Raw genomic sequence first — 25,626 nt, 5'->3', positions numbered from 1 at the left:
TCTTCTTTATAGGTTGTTGCTGAAGAAAATGTGATAAAGTGCTTTGGAAGACATTATTTTATTAACATAATAAATATTATGTTAATATTAACATATTAACATAAATGCAGTAGTAAACCTGACTATGAATTTGCATGCCATCAATATATCTACTGCCTGTTTGACAAGGTCTCATCTCTAACATTCTATGTATGATTTTTTTCCTCTAAAACTTCTCTGTATATTCCCAGCCTGTTCAAAATAGAATTCCAAGTATGTATCATCTGCAGGACTGGGCAATGCTATGTTGTTTCTGAACCTAACCCAAAGTTCCAAGAACCAGACCATCTCTAAACTTCTTTCCAGTTTGAAAACTCATCTAATCTAAGCAACAACAATCTCTAGCCAGGAACCTCTCCTCTTTGCCTTTGGACTATTATTTTAGCAGCTTATTATTTTTTTTTTTTAAAGCTCATTTCCCCATCCCATGGCTACGTGTCTCCTGACATCACTAATGATGGAGTGCTGGGGCCAGCCTGGGCATCTCTTCCCTGCTGACTGTCCAAGAGTCAGCCTGTGACTCACGCCTTGGGCTCTCCAGCACTGGGGTGCTGGGTGGCTGTCACCATAATGTTTACAGGATTTGGAAATTCCACCTCAAGCTCTACTCCAAGGGTGTTGATCCTGGCTAGCTGCTTTCATGAAAAACAATCCAAGCACCCTGGCTCACTTGGGGAATCTGGCATTCTTGAGCTTTTGATACTGAGACAGTGGAAAACTTTATCAGTATCCATGCTGCCAGTAATTTTTATCCATTTGAGCACTTAATCTTTTACACATTTACCCAGCAATTTCCAAGGCTTACTACAGATCAGAGTTAGCAGTCTTCTGCTAGAAGAGAATACCTCATGGTTCTGATAGACATGTTAGTAGACAACATGAGAATGTTTTAGACATTTAGGCATCAGCATTTTATAATGTCCATCATAGAGCCCTTCTACATGTTTTGTTGGAATTACACTTAGCATTTCATTTTCTTTGAGGCAACTGTAAATAGTATTGTATATTTTAATTTGGTTCCTAGTTGTTGTCAGCATACAGAAACCTAATTGATTTTTGTGTGTTGATCTTCTATCCTGTAATATTGTAGAACTTGTTCATTAGTTCTACTTGATAGGTTCTTTGGGATTTTCTATATAGACAAGCATGTTGTCTTCAAATAGACACAGTTTTACCTCTTCTTTTGCAATATATGTCTTATACTTATTTTTCTTGCCATATTTCAGTGGCTAGAATTTCCAGTATGATACTGAATCAGAGTGGTGACAGTAAACACCCTTATCTTGCTGTCAACCTTAGAGGGACAGCACCCACTCTTTCACTATTAAGTATGATGTTAGCTGTGGCTTGCAGATGTTCTTTGCAAGGTTGGGGAAGTTCCCTTCGAGTACTGAGAACTTTTATAATGCATGGGTGTTAAATTTCCTCAAATGTTTTTTTCTACATCAACTGACATGATCATATGCCTTTTCTTCTTTAGCCTGTTGCTATAGTTGATTACGGAGAAGGCAATGGCAACCCACTCCAGTACTCTTGCCTGGAAAATCCCATGAGAGGAGCCTGGTGGGCTGCAGTCCACGGGGTTGCTAAGAGTCGGACACGACTGAGCGGCTTCACTTTCACTTTTCACTTTCATGCATTGGAGAAAGAAATGGCAACCCACTCCAGTGTTCTTGCCTGGAGCATCCCAGGGATGGGGGAGCCTGGTGGGCTGCCATCTACCGGGTCGCACAGAGTCGGACATGACTGAAGTGACTTAGCAGATAGTTGATTACACTGGTTGATTTTTGAATACTGAACCAGTCTTGCATACTTGGAATAAATCCCACCTGGTCATGAGCATGGTCTTTCTATACAATGTAAGATTTAAGTTAACATTTTCTAAAACCTTTTTTTAAAAGTCTAGTTCATGGGAGATATTGGTCTGTTATTTTCATTTTTGTTTTGTCTTTGCCTAGCTTTGGCATCAGGGAAATGGCCTCATATGATTTGGGAAGTGATCCCTCCTTTTTCTTTTTCTGGGAGAATATATAAAATTAATGTTAACTCTTCTTTAAATATATGGTAAAATTCTGCAGTGTATCCATCAGAGCTTGGAGGTTTTTTTTTTACAGGGGAAGCAAATTTTAAACAACACATTTCTTAAATAGTTACAGGGCTCTTCTGTTCAATCCCTGGGTGGGGAAGATCCCCTGGAGAAGGGAAAGGCTACCCACTCCAGTATTCTGGCCTGGAGAATTCCATGGACTATGTCCATGGGGTTGCAAAGAGTTGGACACGACTGAGTGACTTCACTTTATTCTGGTTAAGTATTTCAACTTGGTTGAGTTTTGATTATCTGTTGTTTCCAAGAATTGGTCCATTTTACATAAATCATCAAATTTATGTCTGTAGAATGTTCATAGGATTATCCTATCCTTTTGACATCTGTAGGGTCCATAGTGATACTTCCAATTCACTCTTGATATTGGTTATTTGTGTTTTCTCTTTTCTCTTCAATCATGCTGGAATTTTTAAAATTTATTCAAAGAACCAGCTTTTTGCTTATTAATTTTCTCTATTGTTTTCCTGTTTTCGATTTCCTTGATTTCTGCTTCTAGATGTATTATTTCCTTTCTTCTGCTTGTCTTGGCTTTTTGAGTTTCTCAAAGTAGAATTTAGATAATCAATTTCAGATCTTTACTCAATTCTAACATAAGCATTTAGTGCTGTGAAACTGAAGTGTAAGTGAAAGTTGTTTAATCATGTCCAGTTCTTTTGTGACCCCATGGACTATACAGTCCATGCAATTCTCCAGGGCAGAATACTGGAGTGGGTAGCCTTTCCCTTCTCTAGGGGATCTTCCCAACCCAGGGATCAAACCCAGGTCTTCTGTATTGCAGGAGGATTCTTTACCAGCTGAACCACAAGTTTAGTTCAGTTCAGTCATGTCCAGCTCTTTGCAACCCCATGAATTGCAGCACGCCAGGCCTCCCTGTCCATCACCAACTCCTGGAGTTCACTCAAATTCACGTCCATCAAGTCGGTGATGCCATCCAGCCATCTCATCCTCTGTTGTCCCCTTCTCCTCCTGCCCCCAATCCCTCCCAGCATCAGAGTCTTTTCCAATGAGTCAACTCTTCGCATGAGGTGGCTAAAGTACTGGAGTTTCAGCTCTAGTATCATTCCTTCCAAAGAACACCCAGGGCTGATCTCCTTCAGAATGGATTGGTTGGATCTCCTTGCAGTCCAAGGGACTCTTAAGAGTCTTCTCCAACACCACAGTTCAAAAGCATCCATTCTTCGGTGCTCAGCTTTCTTCACAGTCCAACTCTCGCATCCATACATGACCACTGGAGAAACCATAGCCTTGACTAGATGGACCTTTGTTGGCAAAGTAATGTCTCTGCTTTTCAATATGATATCTAGGGAAGTCCATTTAATGCTGTAAATTTACATATTGGTGTTGTTTTAGCTGTATCCTACAAATTTTGATATGCTGTCTTTTTTTGGGGGTGTATGTTGTAATTTTTCTTTCTATGTATATTAAAAATTTCTTTTGAAATTTCCTTTTGACCTATGGGTTATTAAGAAGTGTGCTGTTTAATTTCCAAGTGTTTGGAAATTTTCCTGTTGTCTTTCCATTACTGACTTTTGGTTTGACTCTGTTATGGTGAAAGAACACACTATGATTTCAATTCTTTTTAATTTGTTAAGGATTTTTTTTATGTACCAGAATAAGGCTTATCTTCATGAATGTTCCATGGGAGACTGTGTATCCTACTGTTGCTGGGTAAAGTGTTCTATCAATATCAATTAGATCCTATTGTTTGATGGTTTGGTTCAGTTCATCTATATCCTGTCTAGTAGTCTATTAATTGCTTAAAGTAGGGTTAAATCCTCAACTATAATTATGGATTTGTCTATCTATCTTTTCAAATCTATCAATTTTTGCTTCATGTATTTTGAAGTGCTGTTATTTCTCCATACATATTTCCAATTGGTATATCTTCTTCGCGGGTTGACTCTTTTATCTTTATGTAATTTCCCTATTTGTCCCTAGTAATTTTATTTGCTATAAAATCTACTTTTTAATATTAATATAGCCACTCTTGATTTTTTAAATTAATTTTTACATGATGTATTTTCTGATATTTTTACTTTCAAGCTACCTATGTCATTATGTTTGATGTGAGTTTCTTGTGGACAGTAAATAATTGGGTCATTAAAAAAATCAACTCTACCAATCTCTATTATTTAGTTTCTGTATTTAGACCACTCACATCTAGTGTGATTATTGACAATGTTAGGGTATAGTTCTGCCATATTGTCCATTATTCACTGTTTTTTCCTTTTCTTCCTATTCCTCTTTTTTTCCTCTTCATATGGCTTACTAGTACATTTCTCAGATCATTTTGCTTTATTCATAGTGTTTTTTAATATGGTACTTTGTATAGTTTCCTTAGGGGTTGCTTTAGGTAGTGCCATACACATAGATAACTTATCAGTCTACTGGCATCCACTTTGAAGTATAGAAATTTTACCTCCATTTTACATCCCTTTATCCTACAGTTTACCTCGGGACCAGCATACAGCTTTAGAAATCTGGGTCCAAAATATGAGGCCCTGTGGTTCCTGACCTTGAGATGTGACCTTGAGGTCTCAAGCCATTCCTGTACCAATAACATTTGTATAGGCACTGGGCTTGCAGTTTAAAGAAACATAAGAATATAACCATCCACTATAGCTCAGATCTCAGATGTTATGATAAAAGCTCTAGGCAGATGGTCAGAATCAATATATAGTATCATACCTGTGTGGAGAAGGCAATGGCACCCCACTCCAGTACTCTTGCCTGGAAAATCCCATGGATGGAGGAGCCTGGTGGGCTGCAGTCCATGGGGTCGCTAAGAGTAGGACACGACTGAGTGACTTCACTTTCACTTTTCACTTTCATGCATTGGAGAAGGAAATGGCAGCCCACTCCAGTGTTCTTGCCTGGAGAATCCCAGGGACGGGGTAGCCTGGTGGGCTGCTGTCTGTGGGGTTGCACAGAGTTGGACACGACTGAAGTGACTTAGCATAGCATATCATACCTGTGGCTATAATTGGGTAAAATAAAGTACTGGTCTCAGAAGTTGTGGACCCCACCATGAACAGCCACTCCACTTTTAGGATTTGTTTTTATGCTAAGTCCCTTCAGTTGTGTCTGACTCTGTGAGACCCCATGGACAGCCACCTTAAAACCAACAAGCAACTAATCTGTTTCTTGCCCTTTATTGCTTTTCGAGCCCCTAAATCATCCAGTTAGTAGAACAAAGTACACAGTTCTAGATTACGGAATGTATTATGTTCCCAGGTCAGTGTGCTAATCCTTGGCTAAGTCACATTTTGGCATGATCAGAAAGGTACTTTATAATCATATAGTTGGAATGAAGAAACTGGTAGCAGGAAGATCAGGCTTCTATAGAGGGCTGGGAATGAAGCAGGGAAGGCCTGAACAAAGGTATGGCTACAGAGACGTAAAGGAATAGAATTATTATACGCAGGAGAAGCTGTGGGATTAGAACGTGAAAGGATACAGCAAGTGACTGGGCTCTGGGGCTAAGGAAGGAGATGGAGCTCATGGTTTTGACTCTGGGTGGCAGCACTAACAAAAGAGAAAGATCTGGGGGGTGGGGTGGAATGGAGAGCAATATGAGGTTCTGAACACATAAGAGTTTGAGGTCTCGGTGACTGGCTGGAAAGACTGGTTAGGAGCTCGAGGAAGACATGAGAGTTAGGGATCTTGATTTGGGAGCTCCTGGACAGAGGTGAGAGTAAAAGATGTGGGAATGGATGACATCACCGTTAGGAGGCTGCTGAGAAAAAGAAACAGATCAAAGATTGAACGTTGGTAAGAGAAACAACAAAACAAATCAAGGGAGTGCAGCTGGACGGCAAAGAGTAGATGGTTCAAAGCAGGCATAAGCTACAGGTCATAGACTACAAAGACGTCAAGAAAGTTAGGGGCTGGGAAAGGGCCACTGGTCTGGCCCAGGACAAAGAGGTCATGGTGGCACACAAGTCCAGATGCCAGAATCCAGAAGCAGAGGACAGGAAGTCAGAAAGGAGGGCCCACGGGAGGTCCAAGGATGGGAGAGAAAGGACAAGCGTGAGAGCCCGGCAGCCGTGACGCTTGATGGGGGTGGCTATTCCACTCCAGTGCTCTTGCCTGGAAAGTCCCATGGACAGAGGAGCCTGGTAGGCTGCAGTCCATGGGGTCGCGAAGAGTCGAACACGACTGAGTGACTTCACTTTCACTTTTCACTTTCATGCACTGGAGAAGGAAATGGCAACCCACTCCAGTGTTCTTGCCTGGAGAATCCCAGGGATGGGGGAGCCTGGTGGGCTGCCATCTCTGGGGTCACACAGAGTCGGACATGACTGAAGCGATTTAGCAGCAGCAGCAGCAGCAGGGAAAATACCAGAATGTTGCAGGCTGAGAGGAAGAGCACCTAAGGAAAGGATGAACCGGGCCTGCAGAAGGACAGAGGGAGGAGACGAGGTCAGGGAATCGGAAGGGAAATGGGTCAGGAGGAAGCAGAGAGGCTTCCTGGGGGAATATTTCAGGTGGAGACAAAGCAAGTACAGGACACTGCCCCAAAGCCTCTGAACACATGATCACTTTTCTTTTTAACCTACAATGCTTCTCCTGTTGAAATTTGTGTCATTCCGTTGTGGCCTAAGGGGTTTCCAAATCCGACTAATCAGCAACATTAATTGGGAAACCTAAAAAAATACAGATTCCTAGGCCCAAACCCAGCCCCAATGAATAACAATTTCTGGTGGAGGAGGCCTAGGAATCTGCACTGGAAGGCCTCCTCAGGGATTCCTATGGTGATCTGGGTTTGAGACCTCAAGTATGTTTTAAACCAAAGATGTGTATCAGAATGACAGGGGCAGCAGCTGAGTCCTCAGAGCACAGCTACTGACATTTCCAAAAGCTCCCCAGGAGATCTGGTGTGCACCCTGGTTAAGAACCACAGTGAGGAGATGGGACTGAAAAAGCAACCTGGTCAGGAAGGATACTGAAGTCATCAAACAGACTGCTTCTCTGTTCCTGACATTACCTGACAATTTCCTTTGGACATTTTCCCTATCAAAACAGTGCCTGCTCCCAGCCTGGCTACTGCAGGTAGACTGATTTGATTCCTTGCGACTTGTCAATGCATTTCCGAGGCAGCCAGGCCGGTGGGGAGGTCAGCTCTGCTCGTTGGAGAGAGACTGGCTTTGGAACTGTTTTTGCAGCTTCTTTAAGGGAAAGCATATAGAAAAACATTGCTCTTTCTCTGAACTAACCACACACTGAACCTTATGAAAGAAAACAGTAAGATGCAGAACAGAGACAAGGTGGTAGAAAAAGCCACATTTCACTAATTCGAAAGAAAATCTGATCAAGTAGACTCATAATTAATTTGGTCTGAAAATTCCTTGCTCTTTTCTGTTGATTTTTTTTTTTTAAAGCAGCAGCAACAATACATAACAACTACAGAAATGACAGCCTGACACATACTTGTCTGGCTTTGACAGAGGCTGCAAGCCCAGCCCTTTTAATACCTCCCAGAGAAACATTTTCTTTTATCCAAAATGGTGGTGTGATCCAGTCCCTGCTCCAACAGCCCCGATGCCTCATCTGTTGGAGTCTTTTAAGTTTACGGCACAGACGGAAGCTGTCAGTTTCTCTCTCTTTTTATAGGACATTCACATTTGCATTCTCAACAGACAGTACATGCCTCAAAGGCCATATTCCCCCCAACATAATAATCCTACGCTTGAAATATGAACAAGATAATAGTAGCATGAAAATACTCTTACCCCGATGAAGGCTGGCTCCAGCTGTGGCTTAGTAAGTCAAAAACTAGTAAACTTGCTTGTAATAACATCCTAAAAATTCCAAAGGTTATTTTCCCTCATCCACAGTTAAAAAGCCATCTCCTACAGAACACTGTCATGTCTGTGACGTGTCCAGGATTAAGGCAAGAGAGTTCTTGGTTATAGTAATTTGTCTGGTTAGAGATTAAAGAAAAAAAAAACTTGACTTGAGCTGTCAGTTAATATTTTTCACTTAACAACAACAACAAAAAAGCCATTTTCATGCTTCACGGCAGAACTGTGTGATTTTTAAACAGGTAAATTCTCCTCCGTGTCTGGCATCTGATAGTTTTTTTGCATGTCAGCGTAAGCAAGCAAGCAAAACACGACCGATGAAGTTTCAAACGCGTCTTAGTTACATAAACGGAAGTTAGCTTTCTTTGATATAGAATTACCGAAGCATCTCACTGAAAAAGCAAAATCCTCCTTGCAATTAATAAAGAATTGGGGTATTCTAACCGAGCTGAAAACTAAGAACCTTCAAATTCCAAATGTTTCCATTCCTAGATGAGCTTTGGTATTCACATGTTAATAGGATGCCTGCTTTTTTTTTTTTTTTTCTTTTGGCCAATGTTCAGCCCAAAGAGTCTGTGAAACAGACTTTTTCCATCTTATGACCTGTTTTAGAATTTCTTTCTTGCAAAATGTTAGTTATTTTGCTTGGCAGATTGCCTGAATTCATTCTTATTTTCTCTCTCTCCTACTATTTTACCTCTCTCCTGTCTCTCTTCTCTCCCATCTTTCCCCTCTTTTTCTTCTATTCTTTGATAAATTATATATTTAAATTAGAGTTCACTTGGACCTACAGTCAATGTGTGACTTGGCAGGGTTGCTAGAGTTAGCAAATAAAAATACATAATCCCCAGTGAAATTTGAATTTCAGGTAAAAAATATGCGCCCCCCACCCAGTTTTTTTTTTTTAAGTGTAAATATATCTCAAATGGGGCTTTCCTGATAGCTCAGCTGGTAGAAAATCCGCCTGCAATCCTGGAGACCCTGGTTCGATTCCTGGGTCGGGAAGGTACCCTGGAGAAGGGATAGGCTATCGACTCCAGTATTCTTGTGCTTCCCTGGTGGCTCAGATGGTAAAGAATCTGCCGCAATGCAGGAGACCTGGGTTCAGTCTCTAGGTTGGGAAGATCCCCTGGAGAAGGGAATGGCAACCCACTGCAGTACTCTTGCTGGAGAATCCCCATGGACAGAGGAGCCTGGTGAGCTACAGTCCATGGGGTCGCAAAGAATCGGACAGGACTGAGTGGCTAAGCACGTGGTACACATGTCTTAAATACTGCGTGAGACATACTTACACTCATAAACTATCCCTTATTCATCTGAAACTCAAATGGAACTGGGTGTCTTGTATTTCATCTGGCAATCCTAGTTTAGAGGTGAAACAGAGGGACATGAAACAACAAAGACTTCCATTTACAACTCCTGGCAGAAGAGACATTTCCACTCCTGTCCTTCTGAATGCCTTTGGTCTAGGTACCGCATTCTCCATGGCACTGCTTCAGGTTATTTTTGATCAATCCAATTTGAATAAAAGATCCACAGAGGGTACCACATCCTGATACTGAAGAAGTCCACTCAGAGTTCCAGGGCTGACCCAGTATCACCCAAATCCAGAACTTGTGAAACTGGTCCCTCAGGCAACATGCGATCTTAGTCCAAGCAACAGATACCATACAAACACTTTCGTTTTAATGGCTCACTTTTCTTCCAAATTTGAACCTCGTATTTAATGCTTTCAAAGGCACTGAATTCTGCTGTTCTGACTCTGAGGCTGATTTGTAATGGTATGATTAAAAAAAGAAGAAGAAGAATTCAAATGTACTTCAAAATGTAATGAAATGATCACCTCTTGGACATTCTGAGGGGAAGATAAAAATAATGATATGCTACAGACATTTAAAGATGAGATAAACCCCTTAATTATGCTAATTCTTAATTCAAGTGTATTTCCCAACATCTAAGTACTCCCAGGGGTATAACACAATTTAGAAGTGCTGTTCTCTAGTTTACAGACACAGTCATATTCAGTATTTGGAAATAATCTGCAGTCTAACAGCAGAAATGAAGGCTGTAGCGAAGTGCAGTTAAAAGCATGAGCTCAGGCGGCAAAATGAGTTGAAATCCCAGCTCTGTCGCACAATAGCTGTGTGACTCTGGGCAAATTACTTACCCTCTCAGTGCATCATTTCCCTTATCTGTAAATGGGGATAACCATCCCAGAGAGCTGTGAGAATAATATGAGTAAAATCTTAGAACAGTGCCTAGCACATAGTAAATGCTCAATAAATTTAAGGGGTGAGAGTCATACGACCTAGCCAAAACTGTCAACAGGAAAACACAACTCACAAAATTAAGAGACCATCTCCATTTTCACATGTGACTCATGAGAAAAAAAGATGTTTTTGTTTTTGTGGTCAGATGGATAACATCTTTTTTTTCAAAATTAAAAAAAAAGATATTTTATGTATTTACTCATTAAAAGTCCTCTGTTTTTAGAGTAATCTGCTTCTGAAAGTAGCATCACCCTGTTTCAAGAAGTAAGGCTGTAGGGTCACCAGTTCTACCCAACTACTGGTTGTTTTTCTTGTCTCACCCTGCTTATTAATTTTTCTTACTTGCCAAAACTCCAAAAGCAAATGAATAATACTCTCCCCCATCCCTATAATCCAATTAATCTAACTCAATCCTCTCAATTTAGTGTTAAACAGACTCTCAAATGAAGCAGTCCCCAGGTGCCGGGTTTCCCGCCATCTGGTGACGCAGAGCTTCATTTGTTCGTGTTTGGAGCAGCTGCTGAGCCCGGCAGTGCCTAGGTCTACAGTGCAGCCCATGTTTCTGTGGTCTGAGGCGGTGTCAAAGAAAGGGTGCTTTCAAGTCCAGCACCTGTAGGGGAACTTCCTTGCTGGGACACGCTACCTATGTGAGCTCTCCGAGCCTGGGTTCTGCATCTACAAAAAGGGAGATTCTAATGCTGTTGATGTTCTCGAGTTGCTATGAAGATTCAAAGAACTGACTCATCTACAGGGTGATCCTGTGTTCAGTTTATGCCAGCTGTGCCTGCATCACTGTTATATATTGTACAACCCTCCGAGTTTTAGAAAGCATTAGCACACGTCTGGTCTACAGTTAGAATTCAGTATTTGTAACCTCTTCGTCATGATATATATACCCCCACGGTACTATTTGAAAGAAATGCTTTCCATCCCACAGAGCCATCATTTTTAAAGCAGGAATGACCTTCTTCACACAGAAGGATGAGTGCATATGTGTGAACATTTTGTCACTTGTCCATTATTCCTACAGTCCCTGTCCCTTTCTATGTGTGTGTGTGTCTGTGTGTGCACGCTCAGTTGTGCCTGACTCTTCATGACCCCGTGGACTGTAGCCCGCCAGGCTCCTCTGTCTATGGGATTTTCCAGGCAAGAATACTGGAGTAGGTTGCCATTTCCTTCTCCAGGAGATCTTCCCAACCCAGGGATTGAACCTGTGTCTCTTTCCTCTCCCACGCTGACAGGTGGATTCTTTACCACTAGCGCCACCCGGGAAGACTGTTCAGTCATTTAAGAAGCTCAAAGTGGAGATGGAATTCTCTGTGGCAGAAACTCGAGGGCAGAGGCTTAAATACTTTACATGCTTCAGGGGGATCATGTGAACACTGCTTTACCAAGACACACTCTGCCAACAGCAGAAGGCCCTTTGAGGTGAGCAGGTGGGCCAGGGCTGGGGAACTGTCCTTTGATGTCTGCCAGCTTCTTGGACTATCAGATGAATTCCAGACTCCAGCCCCTGCTATTTCCAAGACCTCCATCACTGTGCAGAAACACTACCTTGACTCATGACCAGGCTTCCTCCTGACTCCTCCCGCAAGCCTCCTCCCGAGCTCTGTGGGCTACAACTCTCTAAACTTTATGGTGGGAGAGCAGATGGTCAGGGCTTTTGGGGAGATGCCAGCCTTTTGCTCAGAAACAGGATTCCTTCCTTCCTATCCTACTTCATGAGCTGTCTGCAGCTGACCTAAAGCAGTGCCTCCAACAGGGACCTCAGCTCTTGGTCCCAAGCTGGTCATTGCCAGCTTGGGAGGTCTGACTTGCTGAGAGCTTGCCTTTCCCATCTGCAGTATGAGATGTAGTAACATCACTGGACTGTTATGAGACTGAAATAAGACAGCGTGTCCGGCAGAGGGCTTGGCACAAAGTAGACATTGAATGCACGGAGAGTATCATTTTGGTACCAGGCTGCCTGAAAGGGACCAGCATTAGAGAGAGGCATGGGAGTGCAAAGAGAATCTGTGATCTGGGGGTGGAAGGGATGGGGAAAACTCAGTTTGTAAATATACAAGCTCTGCAGTTTGCAGATTTACATTTAATTAAAATCCACAGAAAAGAAAGAGCAAATCAAGCTAATAGTATTTCTAAAAGAAGATATAAGAAATACACAGCGGATGTATTCAAACCAGCCTCTCTGTTACCCTGCATTTATTCATTTACTCACACTAATAATCTTTTACTGAATAAGTATTATGTTCTAAATGCTGGGCCGGGCTTCAACACAAGAATGTGAAGCAGCTTTATGAAAGAAAACATTTGGATGAAGCATAATCAGTCTGTTAATGTCAGGCAATATTTATTGATTACGTACTGCCATCAATACATATGGTAATATTTATTGATTTACCACAGTCTCCCTTGGCCAGAGTGACTCAGAAAAATATTGCCATCTGCTACAACCACACTGAATACAGAGGAGCTCCAGTTTACTAATGAATGTCTCTTTGGACTGAAAGAGCTCATTGCAAAGCTGCCAAACTCACTTCCACAGACTGTCCACCTTAATCATCGAGTAAAAGAAGTAGTTGCTTCTCTGGTTGAGTTAGAGGTTGGTGAAAAATAACCCTTCCTGTTCAGCATTCACCCCAAATACATGTTCCACGAGGCTGTGAATGGGTCCTGAAATTTTCTGAGTTGTCACTCCCTTGAGTCAAAGCTTTCTTTGGCTCTAATATAATGCCTTGGGTTCTCCAAGGAGAGTCCTGCAGGGCTCCCTATAAACTAGCCTGTCGGGCAGGGTGGGCTGGAGAGAGGCCCCACAGCAGACAGACTCCTTGGAGGCAGATCCTTAGACAAGCCCTGGTTTCCTCACCTGTAAAATGGGAAGGAGGAGCTTCCTCTCTTCCTGTAAGGAGGCTGGAAGAGGTCATCCTCACCAGTGACCAAGCCTGGGCTGCAAACATGGCAGGGGCCCTGCTCGTCATTTCCTTTTCTTCCCTCACTCCCTTGGCACAAGTTATTAATAATATCTCGTTTGTTGGTCAGTAACCTTTACTGTGTTTTGTGAACCTGGGTTGACACAAATCAATCTGTGTGGTTTGACTAGCACTAAAAAAAAAATACTAAGAATAGAAAACGTCAGTGTCATGGCGGGTAATGTTTTGTGACACTTTTGTTTGAAACATACACACTCATAGGCTGTGCTGCATGGCTGACTGAGTAGTTTGTGTTCGAAAATTTGAGATGTGTACATACTCCAAAGAATGGAAGCAGGAAGGGATTTTTGTATACTCATGTTCATAGCAGTGTAATTCACAACAGCCAAAAGGGTAGATGTACTTTAAGTGACTATTGATGAATAAATAAAATGTCTATACACATGATGGAATATTATTCAGTTTTAAAGAGAAGGAAAATGCCTTTTTCAAGAGGAAGGAAATTCTGACACATGGTGTAACATGGATGAACCTTGAAGACACTATGCAAAGTGAAATAAGTCAGACGTGAAAGGACAAATACTGTCTGATTCCACTTCTGTGAGGTCCCTAGAGTAGTCAAAATTATAGAGACAGAAAGTGGAGTAGTGGTTGGCATGGGCTAGAGGGAAGAGGAAACACAGAGATATTGGCTACGGCAATTTATTAATTTGGTATTAATGAGAACAGAGTTTCAGTTCTGGAAGACGAAGACCTCTGGGAATACTTGGTGGTGATGGTAGCCACAGAAATGTGAATGTACTTAATGCCTCTGAACTGTACACTTCAAGATGCTTAAAGTGGTAAATTTTATGTTATGTGTATTTTATCACAGTTAAATTACAAAAAAAAAAAAAAAAAAGCTTGAGAAACCCTGACCTAGCTGACACCTTGAGAGATACGCTTGGATGGAATCCAGGTATAGAGAAAACAGAAAGCATGAGTCCAGGGGAACCAAACAGGAGATGGGATCGGACTTGCTACTTTGGTGGAAGAATTTTCTTTTATGATCTCTGGGACGATGGGCCTTTCCGTCTGGTGTAAGGGCATGGAAGTTACGGTTTGCACCTTGTTCTGGGATGGCATAAGTTCAATCTACATTCTGGATTCATTTAGTATTTTAACCTGAGAGGACAGCTATCACAAAGCGAAAGTGAAAGTCACTCAGTCGTGGCTGAGTCTTTGCGACCCCATGGAGCCCTCCAGGCTCCTCTGTCCAGGGAATTCTCCAGGCAAGAATACTGGAGTGGGCTGCCATTCCCTTCTGCAAGGGATCTTCCCGACATCCTCCGGGGTCACAAGAGTTGGACAAGACTGAAGGACTAACAACCAGCACAAAGTGACACCTCATTTCCTTCTCAGGTAAAGCAACTTCCTGACCCCTCCTCCCTTTCAGCAACGCTGCCCATTCCCGCTTGGACCAGCTGGTTCCTGAAGGCTGGGTCAAGATCTTCCCTCCACATCCATTGGACACGCCACACCTCTCGAAGGCCTTCAGTCTAATTGCATCTACGTAAGGACGGAGGCCAAGGAGCCCTAAAGAGCCTTCCAAGGAGAAACGGGATCTGGCCACTTTTCTCTAGACAAAGGGCCGATGCTAGATTTCTCATTTTCCTAGCAGACAGGATCCTGGCAAATGACTTAAACAGATACGGAAAGGCAGTCTCTCGGGAAGGTACCTCACGGGCTAAAAGAACAGTCACAGTTCATCATTTTAGACACGGATTGCTATGGCCAAAATAAACATCAGGAAGGTTTCAGATTTCTCTAAAAAGAAAATAACCTCTTTTGGTAACAGTTCTCAAATCGACTTTGATCTCTCAAATTCCAAAACCTATTATATGATTAGTTTCTATAATCTTATTATTAAAAGCACATGCATAAGTGAGAGATTTCTTGATATGTTTAGCACATAACTGTTCCTTTGTATATTTTCCCTCCATATTTAACATTTTCTAAGGTAATTCTACAATGGGCATAAGATATGTTTAATAAGTAACTATGGGCTGTGTCCCCTCTCCCAAACTTGTATGTTGAAATCCTAACCCTTAATGTAATGGTATTAGGAGGTAGGCCTTTGGGAGGTATGAGGTCACGAAGGTAGCAGCAGCATGAATGGGGTTAATGCCCTTACAAGAAGAGACACGAGAGAGTTTGCTTCCTGTCTCTCCATTCTTTGCAGTGCGAAGACACAGCAAGAAGATAGCCACCTGCAAACCAGGAAGTTTTGGTTTTGGCACTGAGCCGGCCGGCAACTTGATCCTAGATTTCCAAGCCTCCAAAACTATGAGCAATACTTTCTGCTGTTTATATGCCACTGAGTCTATGGTGGTTTGTTATGCAGTAGCCTGAATTGGTGGAGTTGATATAAACTCATTGATATAACATGGGTCACCTTTCACCTTTATAAATGACTCACAGGTGCACATCAGACACCTGGAAAGGAGCTTTGGACATCATTTAGACCCACTTTGTTCCACCAGTCAGTGATACCCAAGTCGTCCAAGATGTTTAAGATTAGCAGCAGTGGAGGTGAATTCTCCAGCCAACTCCTGGCTTGGAGTTTACCTCTGGGGAGAGGTGAAGCCATGAACTGCTGGCCTCTGGTCCTATAGTCTGGAGGCCGGGAGAAGAGCACTTCCAGCTGACATCTCTGGAGAAAACTGACCACTCAGCCTTTTTCTTCACAGTCCCAGCTTCACTAGGAGAGCTTTGTAAACTTCTTGCTGCTGCTCAGTCACTGCTGCTGCTGCTGCTGCTAAGTCGCTTCAGTCGTGTCCGACTCTGTGCGACCCCATAGACGGCAGCCCAAGAGGCTCCCCAGTCCCTGGTATTCTCCAGGCAAGAACACTGGAGTGAGTTGCCATTTCCTTCTCCAATGCATGAAAGTGAAAAGTGAAAGTGAAGTCGCTCAGTCATGTCCGACTCTTAGCGACCCCATGGACTGCAGCCTACCAGGCCCCTCCGTCCATGGGATTTTCCAGGCAAGAAGACTGGAGTGGGTTGCCGCTGCCTTCTCCATGTTCAGTCACTAAGTCATATCAAACTTTTTGCAACCCCATGGGCTGCTTTCCTGTCCTTTGCTATCTCCCAGAATTTAACTCAAATTCATGTCCATTGAGTTGGTGATACATCTAATCATCTCATCCTTGGTCACCCTGCTTCTTCTTTTGCCTTCAATCTTCCCCAGCATCAGGGTCTTTTCCAGTGAGTCAGCTCTTTGCATCAGGTGGCCAAAGTAGTAGACATTCAGCAGCAGTCCTTCCAATGAATATTCAGGGTTGATTTCCTTTAGGATTGACTGGTTTCATCTTGCTGTCCAAGGGACTCTCAAGAGTCTTTGTAAACTTAACCCTTTCTAACTGTTATCTTTTTAAAAGGAGAGATGAAAATTCTCATTAAGCTCTGATCTGTATCAACTGCAGTGATAGGGTTGCTTTCTCTCTCCCTCTCTTTTCACTTTCTCTCTATGTCACATATTATTACTGTTAAATAGTAATAATAAGAATTTACTGAGTGCCTACTAGGTAATGGACCCTTACCATATATTCCAACTACTGTATTAACTTTGGAGAAGGAAGGTTTTGCGGGATGCTCTAGTTCAGTTTGAGCTCCTAATAGCTTCCCAGTCTTTTATTGTACAGTGTGCACGCCGGGCAGACCACTTCCTTCCACTACATTTTGTTATTTCTTTTTCCTAGGAATTTAACTGTTTGTGTTTAATCCAGTTTCCTTAATTTATGAAGGTCATTTTGAATCCTCATTTATTCTTTAAAGTTATCGCAATTTTGTTCAAATGCAGATGGGTCCTGCCTTAGGAGTTTTCCACAAGCCTATGCTTTCGACCTCAGACTTGAGCATTGATTGGCCAGTGGTGGGCAAATCTGGATTAAGCAAGCACAGCGACCCTGCCAAATTGCAGTCTTCACTGTGTCTTGGAAATCTCCATTTGCTCCTTATTCCTAGTAAAGATGTAAAATCTAAAAGGATTTCGGTCTGCTCTTCTGCTGCCCGTACCGCCTTAGTCACTTGCTCAAAAAGGTCATCACCATAGTCAAGGTCATGGAGGTTTTTTGTTTTTTTCTTTTCTTTTGGCTGTGCCAGGCAGCATGCGGGATCTTAGTTCCCTGACCAGGGATCAAACCCATGCCCCCTGCACTGGGAGCATGATGGAATCTTAACCACTGGACCGCCAGGGAAGTCCCCATGTAGGTTTTCTTCTGTGCGGTCTTCCAGGAGTTTTATGGTACTGTGTTTGACATTTAGGTCTGTGATCCATTTTGGGTTAATTTTAGTGAGGAGTGTAAGGCTGTGTCTGGATTCATTTTTTTAATATGTGCATATACAATGTTCCGCCACCGTTTGTTGAAAAGACCATCTATGTCCATTGTATTGTCTTTAATTGTTTTTCTGAGACCAGCTGACTATATTTAGGTGGGTCTGTTTCTGGGCTCTCTGTTGTGTTCCATCGTCTACTTCTCTATTCCTTTGCTGAGTGCTGTAGCTTTAGAGTGAGTCTTGAAGCTGGGTACTTTGGGCCTCCAACTTTGTTCTTCTTTCTTACTGTATTGACTATTTGAAGTCTTTGGCTTTTCTGTTATAGACTTTAGAATCAATTTGTTGATATCCACAAAATAACTTGCTGGAATTTTGACTCAGACTGCACTGAATCTAAAGATGATGTTGGGGAATTTGTTAATTTTTTATTAGAAGTATTCCATTATGTTTCCAATACACTGGAAAGTATTCCAGTATTCCAACATGCCAGAATTGTTTATCCATTTACCAGCTGATGTATATTGGGGTTGTTTCCAGTTTCTGACTATCAAGAATAAAGCCACTATTAAAATTCTTGTACTAATCTTTTAAATGACATATGTTTTTCATTTTCCCCATGTTAATAATTACAAATGGAAGTATGTGCCTAATTTCTGGGGAATGCAATACATGTGTGTATAAGAAACAGTTTTTAAAAATGGTTATGTCATTTTTACACTCACAACAGCAATACACCAGAGTTTCAGTTGCTTCATAACCCGTCACTGTTTGGTGGTGTTGGTCTTTTCAGTTTTAATCACTCTAGTGGGTATATAGTAGTATTTCATTGTGGTTTTAATTTGCATTTCCCTGAAGATGAATATTATTAGTAAAATGAATGTTTTCAATTCCTTATTGGCCACTTGTATATCTTCTTTTGTTTTGTTCAAGGCTTTTTTGCCCATTTAAAAAAATCTGTGTTTTCATCACTTTCTTATTGAATTGTCAGAGTTCCTTATATATTCCGGATACAAGGTATCTGTCAGGTATATGTACTATAAATACATTCTCCCAGTTTGTGTCTTGTCTTGTCACTTCGGTGACCATAGATTTAGAATTTTGGTGAAGTCCAATTCATCAGGGCTTTCTTTTCTCTGGTTTTGTGGTTTCTGTAAGAAATCATTGCAGGGTATAAAGAAATTGTCCTATGCTTTCTTTTAGAAGCTTTGCAGTTTTGGCTTCTTTGTTGATGTCTGTGATCCATCTCCATTGTGTCCGGTGTGAGATTCATATGTTTCCCCAGCAGCTGCTCAAGTGCCATTTGTTGAAGACTTGGCTTTCCCCACTCAACAGCTTGATGTCTTTATCAAAAATCAGGTGACCATATATTTGTGGGTCTATTTCCAGACTCTACTTTATCTGTCTTATGTCAATGCCACACTATCTTAATTACTTTAGTTTTATAGTAAGCCTTGAAATCAGGTACTGTAGGGCCTCCAAACTTGCTCTTCTTCAACAGTTTTGGTTACCCAGGCCCCTTGCTTATCTATAAAAATTCGCAACTTGTCATTTTCTGTAAGTGTCCTACTGCCCTTTGATTAACACTTTCATACTTGTATGAGAACTGACATATTAACATTCAATTAGCCTTCCAATTTATGAACTTCTCTCCATCTAAGTCTAAAATTCTCTCCTCAAGGTTTAATGACTTTCCGTGTATAAGTCTTATTTGTCTTTTGCTAAATTTATTCAGCATTTTATATCATTGTAAACAGGGTGGCTTTTATTTCATTTTGCAACTGTTAACTGTTTATTGCTATTAGAAACGCAATTGAGTTTTGTAAACTGACCCTTCTAAATTCATTTATTGGTTCTAGTAGCATGTGTGGTTGGAGAAGGTGATGGCACCCCACTCCAGTACTTTTGCCTAGAAAATCCCATGGACAGAAGAGCCTGGTAAGCTGCAGTCCATGGGGTCTCGAAGAGTCGGACACGACTGAGCGACTTCTCTTTCACTTTACACTTTCATGCATTGGAGAAGGAAATGGCAACCCACTCCAGTGTTCTTGCCTGGAGAATCCCAGGGATGGGGGAGCCTGGTGGGCTGCCGTCTTTGGGGTCGCACAGAGTCGGACACGACTGAAGGGACTTAGCAGCAGCAGCATGTGTGCTAAGTTGATTCTGTCATGTCCAACTCTTTGGACTCTGTAGACAGTAGCCCACAGGCTCCTCTGTCCATGGGATTCTCTGGGCAAGAACACTGGAGTGGGTTGCCATGCGCTCCTCCAGGAGATCTTTCTGACCCAGGGATTGAACCTGTGTCTTTTATGTCTCCTGCACCGGCAGGCAGGTTCCTTACCACTAGCGCCACCCGCAAAGCCCTAGTAGTTGTTTATTAAATTTCTTAGGATTTTCTCTATAAGCAATCATTCATAAAGAGTTTTCCAAAAGATTTTTCAATCTTTATGTCTATTATTTCCTTTTCTTGCCTTATTGCATTCACTAGAACTTCAGAGAAGGGGACAACAGAGGATGAGATGGCTGGATGGCATCACCGACTAGATGGACATGAGTCTGGGTGAATTCCGGGAGTTGGTGATGGACAGGGAGGCCTGGCGTGCTGCGGTTCATGGGGTCGCAAAGAGTCGGACATGACTGAGCGACTGAACTGAACTGAGAACTTCCAGTGCAATGCTAAATAGAGGAGATAATGCAGACATTAATGTTATGTTCTTGATCTCAGGAGGAAAGTGTTTGGTATTTCACCATTAAATATGATGTTAGCAGGAGATGTGGGAGCAGATTCCCTTTTTCAGATAAAGTAAGTTCTCTTCTTGTCCTAGTTTGCTGAGAGTTTTAAAGTCATAGATGGGTGCTGCTGCTGCTGCTGCTGCTGCTGCTCAGTGGCTTCAGTCGTGTCCGATTCTGCGCAGCCCCATAGAGGGCAGCCCACCAGGCTCCCCCGTCCCTGGGATTCTCCAGGCAAGAACACTGGAGTGGGTTGCCACTTCCTTCTCCAATGCATGAAAGTGAAAGTGAAGTCACTCAGTTGTGTCCGACCCTTAGTGACCCCATGGACTGCAGCCCATCAGGCTCCTCCGCCCATGGGATTTTCCAGGCAAGAGTACTGGAGTGGGTTGCCATTGCCTTCTCCGAGATGGGTGCTGAATCATGTCAAATGCTTTTTCTTCATTTATTTAGAGGACCATATGGTTTTCTCCATTATTTTGTTAATATGGTAGATTATATTAATTATGTTTTCTAATGTTAAGTCAACTGTTCATTCCTGTGATAAACCCTACTTGGTTATAAAGAATCATATCCTTCTTATGTATCATTGGATCATATATACTAATGGTTTGTTAAGAAGTTTAAGTTTTTAATGTCTATAAGAAATATTGAGTGATAACTTTCTTTCTTATAATCCTATGTCATATTTTGGTATCAAGGTTATACTGACTCTATAACAATACATTCAGTAGTTTTTCTTCCTCTCCTATTTTCTGAAGGAGTTTGTGTAAGACTAGTAGTTCATTTGTGGTGATTCATTGGTAGAAACATTTCTTACTTAAGTTTTCATGGAATCTGCCAGTGAGACCACCTGACTCTGGAGGAATTTTCTTTGTGGAATAGTTTTGAATACAAATTCAAATTCTTTAATAGTAATAGGGTCATTCAGATATTCTATTTTTTTCTCATGGAAGTTATGATAAATTACATTTTCTGAGGAAATTGACTATTTCATCTAAGCTGTCAAATTAATTAGCAGAAATTAGTTCATAATATCCAGTTATTACTATTTAAATTTCTGTAGGATATGCAGTTATGACCACTTTTTCTTTGCTAATGTTGGTAATTTATATTTTTCCTCCTTTCTTCCTTGATTAGTTCTTTCAGTGTTTTGCTAATTTTACTAAATTTTTAAAAGAAACAAATTTTGGCTTTCTTAATTTCTCTATTGTTTTACAATGTCTACTCCTATTGTTATTATGTATTTATTCCTAATTATTTCAGTTTAGTTTATTCTTCCTTTTCTAGCTCCCTAAAGTAGAAACATAAATTACAGATGTTCACCTTTGTTCTCTTCTAATCAAGCCATGTAAAGTTATACATATGTTTTTTGTTGTGCATATTATTTCAGTGAATCCAGTAAAAGCTCGTAAATTGTACATGCATTTTCATTCAGTTAAAATTATTTTCTAATTTCCTTTGTGATTATTCTATTTAGGAATGCTATTTAACTTTTAAATATTAGAAGTTTTCTGGAATTCCATTGCTATTGACTTATAATGGAATCATGCTGTGGTCATAGAACATATTCTTTAAGATTTTAATCCTATGGAATTTATTGATATGTCTTTTACTGTGCACAATAAGGTCTATCTTGGTGGGTGAATCATGAGTACTTGATTAAATTATATCGTACACTTTTTGGGTAGTGTTTTATAAATTTCAGTTAGGACAAAGTGGTTGTTAATGTTCAAATCTTCTATGTGCTTCCTAATATTTTGCTTAATTTTTTTTTATTGATTACTGAAGAAAGGAATTTAAAAATTTTCTATTGTTGTTCTCTCAGTTTTTGTTACATACATATTATGACTGTTATGGTTTCTTCATTAACTAACCTTTTTAGAATGAGAAAATATTCTTTTTACCTCTGCTAATACTTCTCATCTAGAACTCTATTTGGTGTTTAGTAGCATCACACTAGGTTTCTTATACTTATTATTTACACAGTCTACCTTTTCCTCTTTTGGCTTCAACCTACTGGTTTTTGTATTTAAACTGTATATCTTAAAGACATTAGGCAGTCTTTTAAATCTAACCTATTTTGGTATTTTATTTTAATGCCTCCAATGACATTTATGCTCTTTTGGATATTTTTTAGTGGTTTTTCTAGGTATTTCACTATGCATCCTTAACTTACTGCCCGTCTACTTGCATTTAATATTATTATATATCACTTCACATAAAACGTAAGAATCTTATAGTCATGCAATTCCACTTACCCTCTCTTATCCTTTAAACTATTTTATCATATATTTTATATTTGCATACATCATAAATTCCATAAAACGGTATCTTATTTTTAGCATTAAATAATCTTTTATATTTACACATATATTTTTCATGTCCTGTAAATACTTCCTTCATGTAGGTTTGAACTTCCACCTGATATTACTACCCTTCAGTCTGACAAATTTCCTTTATCATTTACTGTACTGCAGGCCTACTGGAGACAAATTCTCTCAGATTATATAACATCAAAAATAACTTTATTTCACTTTATTTTGAAGGATATTTTAGCTAGATTTATAATTCTAACTTGACATTTATTTATCTTCTTTTTTTTGGTCTTTCAGTACTTTAACAATGTCTTTGCTTGTATTCCAGCCTCTGTACTCTGTGGTAGGAATCCTTTGGTTAACTGCATCACTGATACCTTAAACATAATATGTCATTTTTCTCTAGCAATGTTTAAGATTTTCAAGATCTCTTTAATTCAGGTTTCAGCAATTTTACTATAATCTTTCAAGATGTGGTTTTACTTTTCTTTATCCTGTTTAGGATTTGTTGGGAGAAGGAAATGGCAACCCAGTCCAGTATTCTTGCCTAGAGAATCCTGTGGACAGAGAAACCTGGTGGGTTCGTGTCCATAGGGTCTCACAAAGTCAGACATGACCGAAGTGACTTAGCATGCATACGTGCATCGGAGAAGGAAATGGCAACCCACTCCAGTGTTCTTGCCTGGAGAATCCCAGGGACAGAGGAGCCTGGTGGGCTGCCATCTATGGGGTTGCACAGAGTCGGACACGACTGAAGCGACTTAGCAGCAGCAGCAGGATTTGTTGAGCTTCATGTAAGTTAAGGTTTTCAGCCAGTTTAGGAAAGTTTCAGCTATTAGTTCTTCAAATATTTTTTCTGATCTACTTCTCTGTCCTCTCCTCTGGGACCCCAATTACATGTATGTTATACTGCTTGATATTGTCCTATAATTCACTGAGGTTCTGCTCATTGTTTTTAATCTTCATTCTCGTTGTTCTTCATATTAGATAATGTTTACTGATCTGAAGTTTATTTACCCATTATTTCATCATTTCCATTTTTCACTTAAGATTATCCAGTTACATTTTCATTTCAAACATGTTACTTTTCAGTTCCAGAATTTTCATTCGGTTTGTCTTAATTGTTTCCATTTCCCTGCTGAGAGGTCTCTTCTTTCACTTACTATGACCATGTTTTTGTTTATGTTCTTGAACATATTTTAATATGTTTTAAAGTTATTGTCTGAAAATACCAACATTTAGGTTACTTTCTTTTCTTGATTATGGATAACAATTTCCTATTCCTACACATATTCTTTAATTTTTGGTTAGGCAATAAATATTTTGAATGGTGTTATAGAGGCTTTAGATTCTGTTTTATACCTTTAGAGTATTAATATTTTTGTTCTTTCAGACAAATCACTAGCTGAACTTGTGAATACTTAGGATTGCATTTTGTTATGATCTACTTTGGTTATGCCCTTAAGTTTTAGGGTGAATCCTTTATTCTTAAAGGCAAGGCCTTTCTGAGGTTTCAGGCAAAAACCCAAGCATTTGCCAAGTGTTTGTAATGATTTACATTACATTCCCTATAACTTGGGTGAGATTCAAATTCCATACTCTATAGGCAGTCGTAGGCAGTAGACAGATGTTGACATCTCTGCTCAGCTTTTCAGTGATTCAGTTATCGTTTTCCACTGGGCTCACTGGCCTTTCCCCATACATATGCAGTTTAGAAGTCATTCAAGCATGACAGGGAATTTAAACACAGAAGTGGAACTCTCTTCTGTATGGCTGACTTCTCTCTGGAATTTCCTCCCTTAAATCCCAGCCACCCTGGCAGCCTTGAACTCCATCTTCAGCCACTTCAAGATGATATGAGTATGGCCTTGAATTGCAGTTGTTCTTTATGGAATGTGGAGTGCCCTCAGAGGAGAAGCTGTATAAATGTAGATCTCATGCATTCCAATTTCTTTCTTTCAAGGGTCAAACTGCCAACATTTTCTGCCTTTTCGCGATCAGACTCTAGTGTCTTCAAATTTTAAGTTCTGTTTTTTTAAGAATATTTCATCTGGAGTTTTCAATAGTTATCAGGAGGAGAGTTAATCCAACATAAGCTTCTCTATCACTGAGAAGACTGGCATTCTATCACAAAAATTTTAATTTGTGTGTGCGCTAAGAATAAACTGTAAAAAGATATAAAAAACTCTCATCTTTATGAATACTCAGAAAACCATTCAATAATATATCCTGAAGGGATCCTCAGGTGTTATCCAGACTACTCTATCCTATAAGGCAATCCCTGTACAGTGACGTATCATGCATTATGATTAACCTCCTGCTTTTACTTGTTTCAGTAGGTAATGTTTACTGAAGTACTGTTAATTACTAATGTTTCAGTAATGACTCCATACAAGTATATACTGCAAAATGATCACGACAGTAAATCTAGTTGACATCTATTACCACACATAGTTACACTTTTTTGTGTGTGTGATGAGAACTTTTAAGATTTACTCTTAGCAACTTGCATATATTTAATACAGGATTATCAACTATAGTCACCATGATTTACGTTACATTCCCAGGGCTTTTTTATTTTATAACTAGAAGTTTGTACGTTTTGACCACCTTCACTCAAAATGAAGTGAAGGTGGTCACCTCCTCACCCCCAGCTTCTGGAGGCTACTAATCTGTTCTTGGTATCTATGAGCACTCTCTCTCTCTTTTTTAAAGATTCTACATACAAGTGAGGTTATATGGCATTTGTTTTTCTGTTGGACTTATTTCACTTAGCATCCTGCCCTCAAGGTCTATCTGTGTTGTCACAAGTAGCAGGATATCCCTCTGTTTAAAGCTGAATAATATTCCATTGTGTACATATACCACATTTTCTTTATCCATTCATCCATCAATGAACACTTAGGTTGCTTCCATGTCTTGGCCATCACAAATAATGCTAATCTCCAGCTCAGTTGGTAAAAAATCTCCCTGCAAGGCAGGAGACCTGGGTTTGATTCCTGGGTCAGGAAGATCTCCTGGAGAAGGAAATGGCAACTCACTCCAGTATTCTTGCCTGGAGAATCCCATGGACAGGAGTCTGGCAGGGTACAGTCCATGGGGTTATAAGAGTCAGAC

General features: G+C 40.5%; 1 protein-coding gene across 15 annotated transcripts in view; it reads right to left on the bottom strand.

Moving 5' to 3' along the window:
- Positions 1–25,626, bottom strand: part of AFF3 (ALF transcription elongation factor 3) — a 632,195-nt gene that overhangs the window by 165,050 nt on the left and 441,519 nt on the right. For 9 of the 15 annotated variants that reach the window (XM_086327945.1, XM_086327946.1, XM_086327947.1 and 6 more), the window contains one exon: positions 10,115–10,168. The exons of the other annotated variants lie outside the window; for them this stretch is intronic. In XM_086327945.1, coding sequence (XP_086184071.1) covers positions 10,115–10,168 — 54 coding nt within the window. The remainder of the gene's footprint in view (positions 1–10,114; positions 10,169–25,626) is intronic. 15 annotated transcript variants of the gene reach the window in all.

Source organism: Bos grunniens, chromosome 11 (genome assembly GCF_055505025.1).
Source record: "Bos grunniens cultivar Pamir isolate PY7600 chromosome 11, Bosgru_T2T1.0, whole genome shotgun sequence".
Taxonomy (NCBI): Eukaryota; Metazoa; Chordata; class Mammalia; order Artiodactyla; family Bovidae; genus Bos; species Bos grunniens.
The sequence above is the reverse complement of the archived record's forward strand: the minus strand, read 5'-3'. Positions and strand labels throughout refer to the sequence as shown.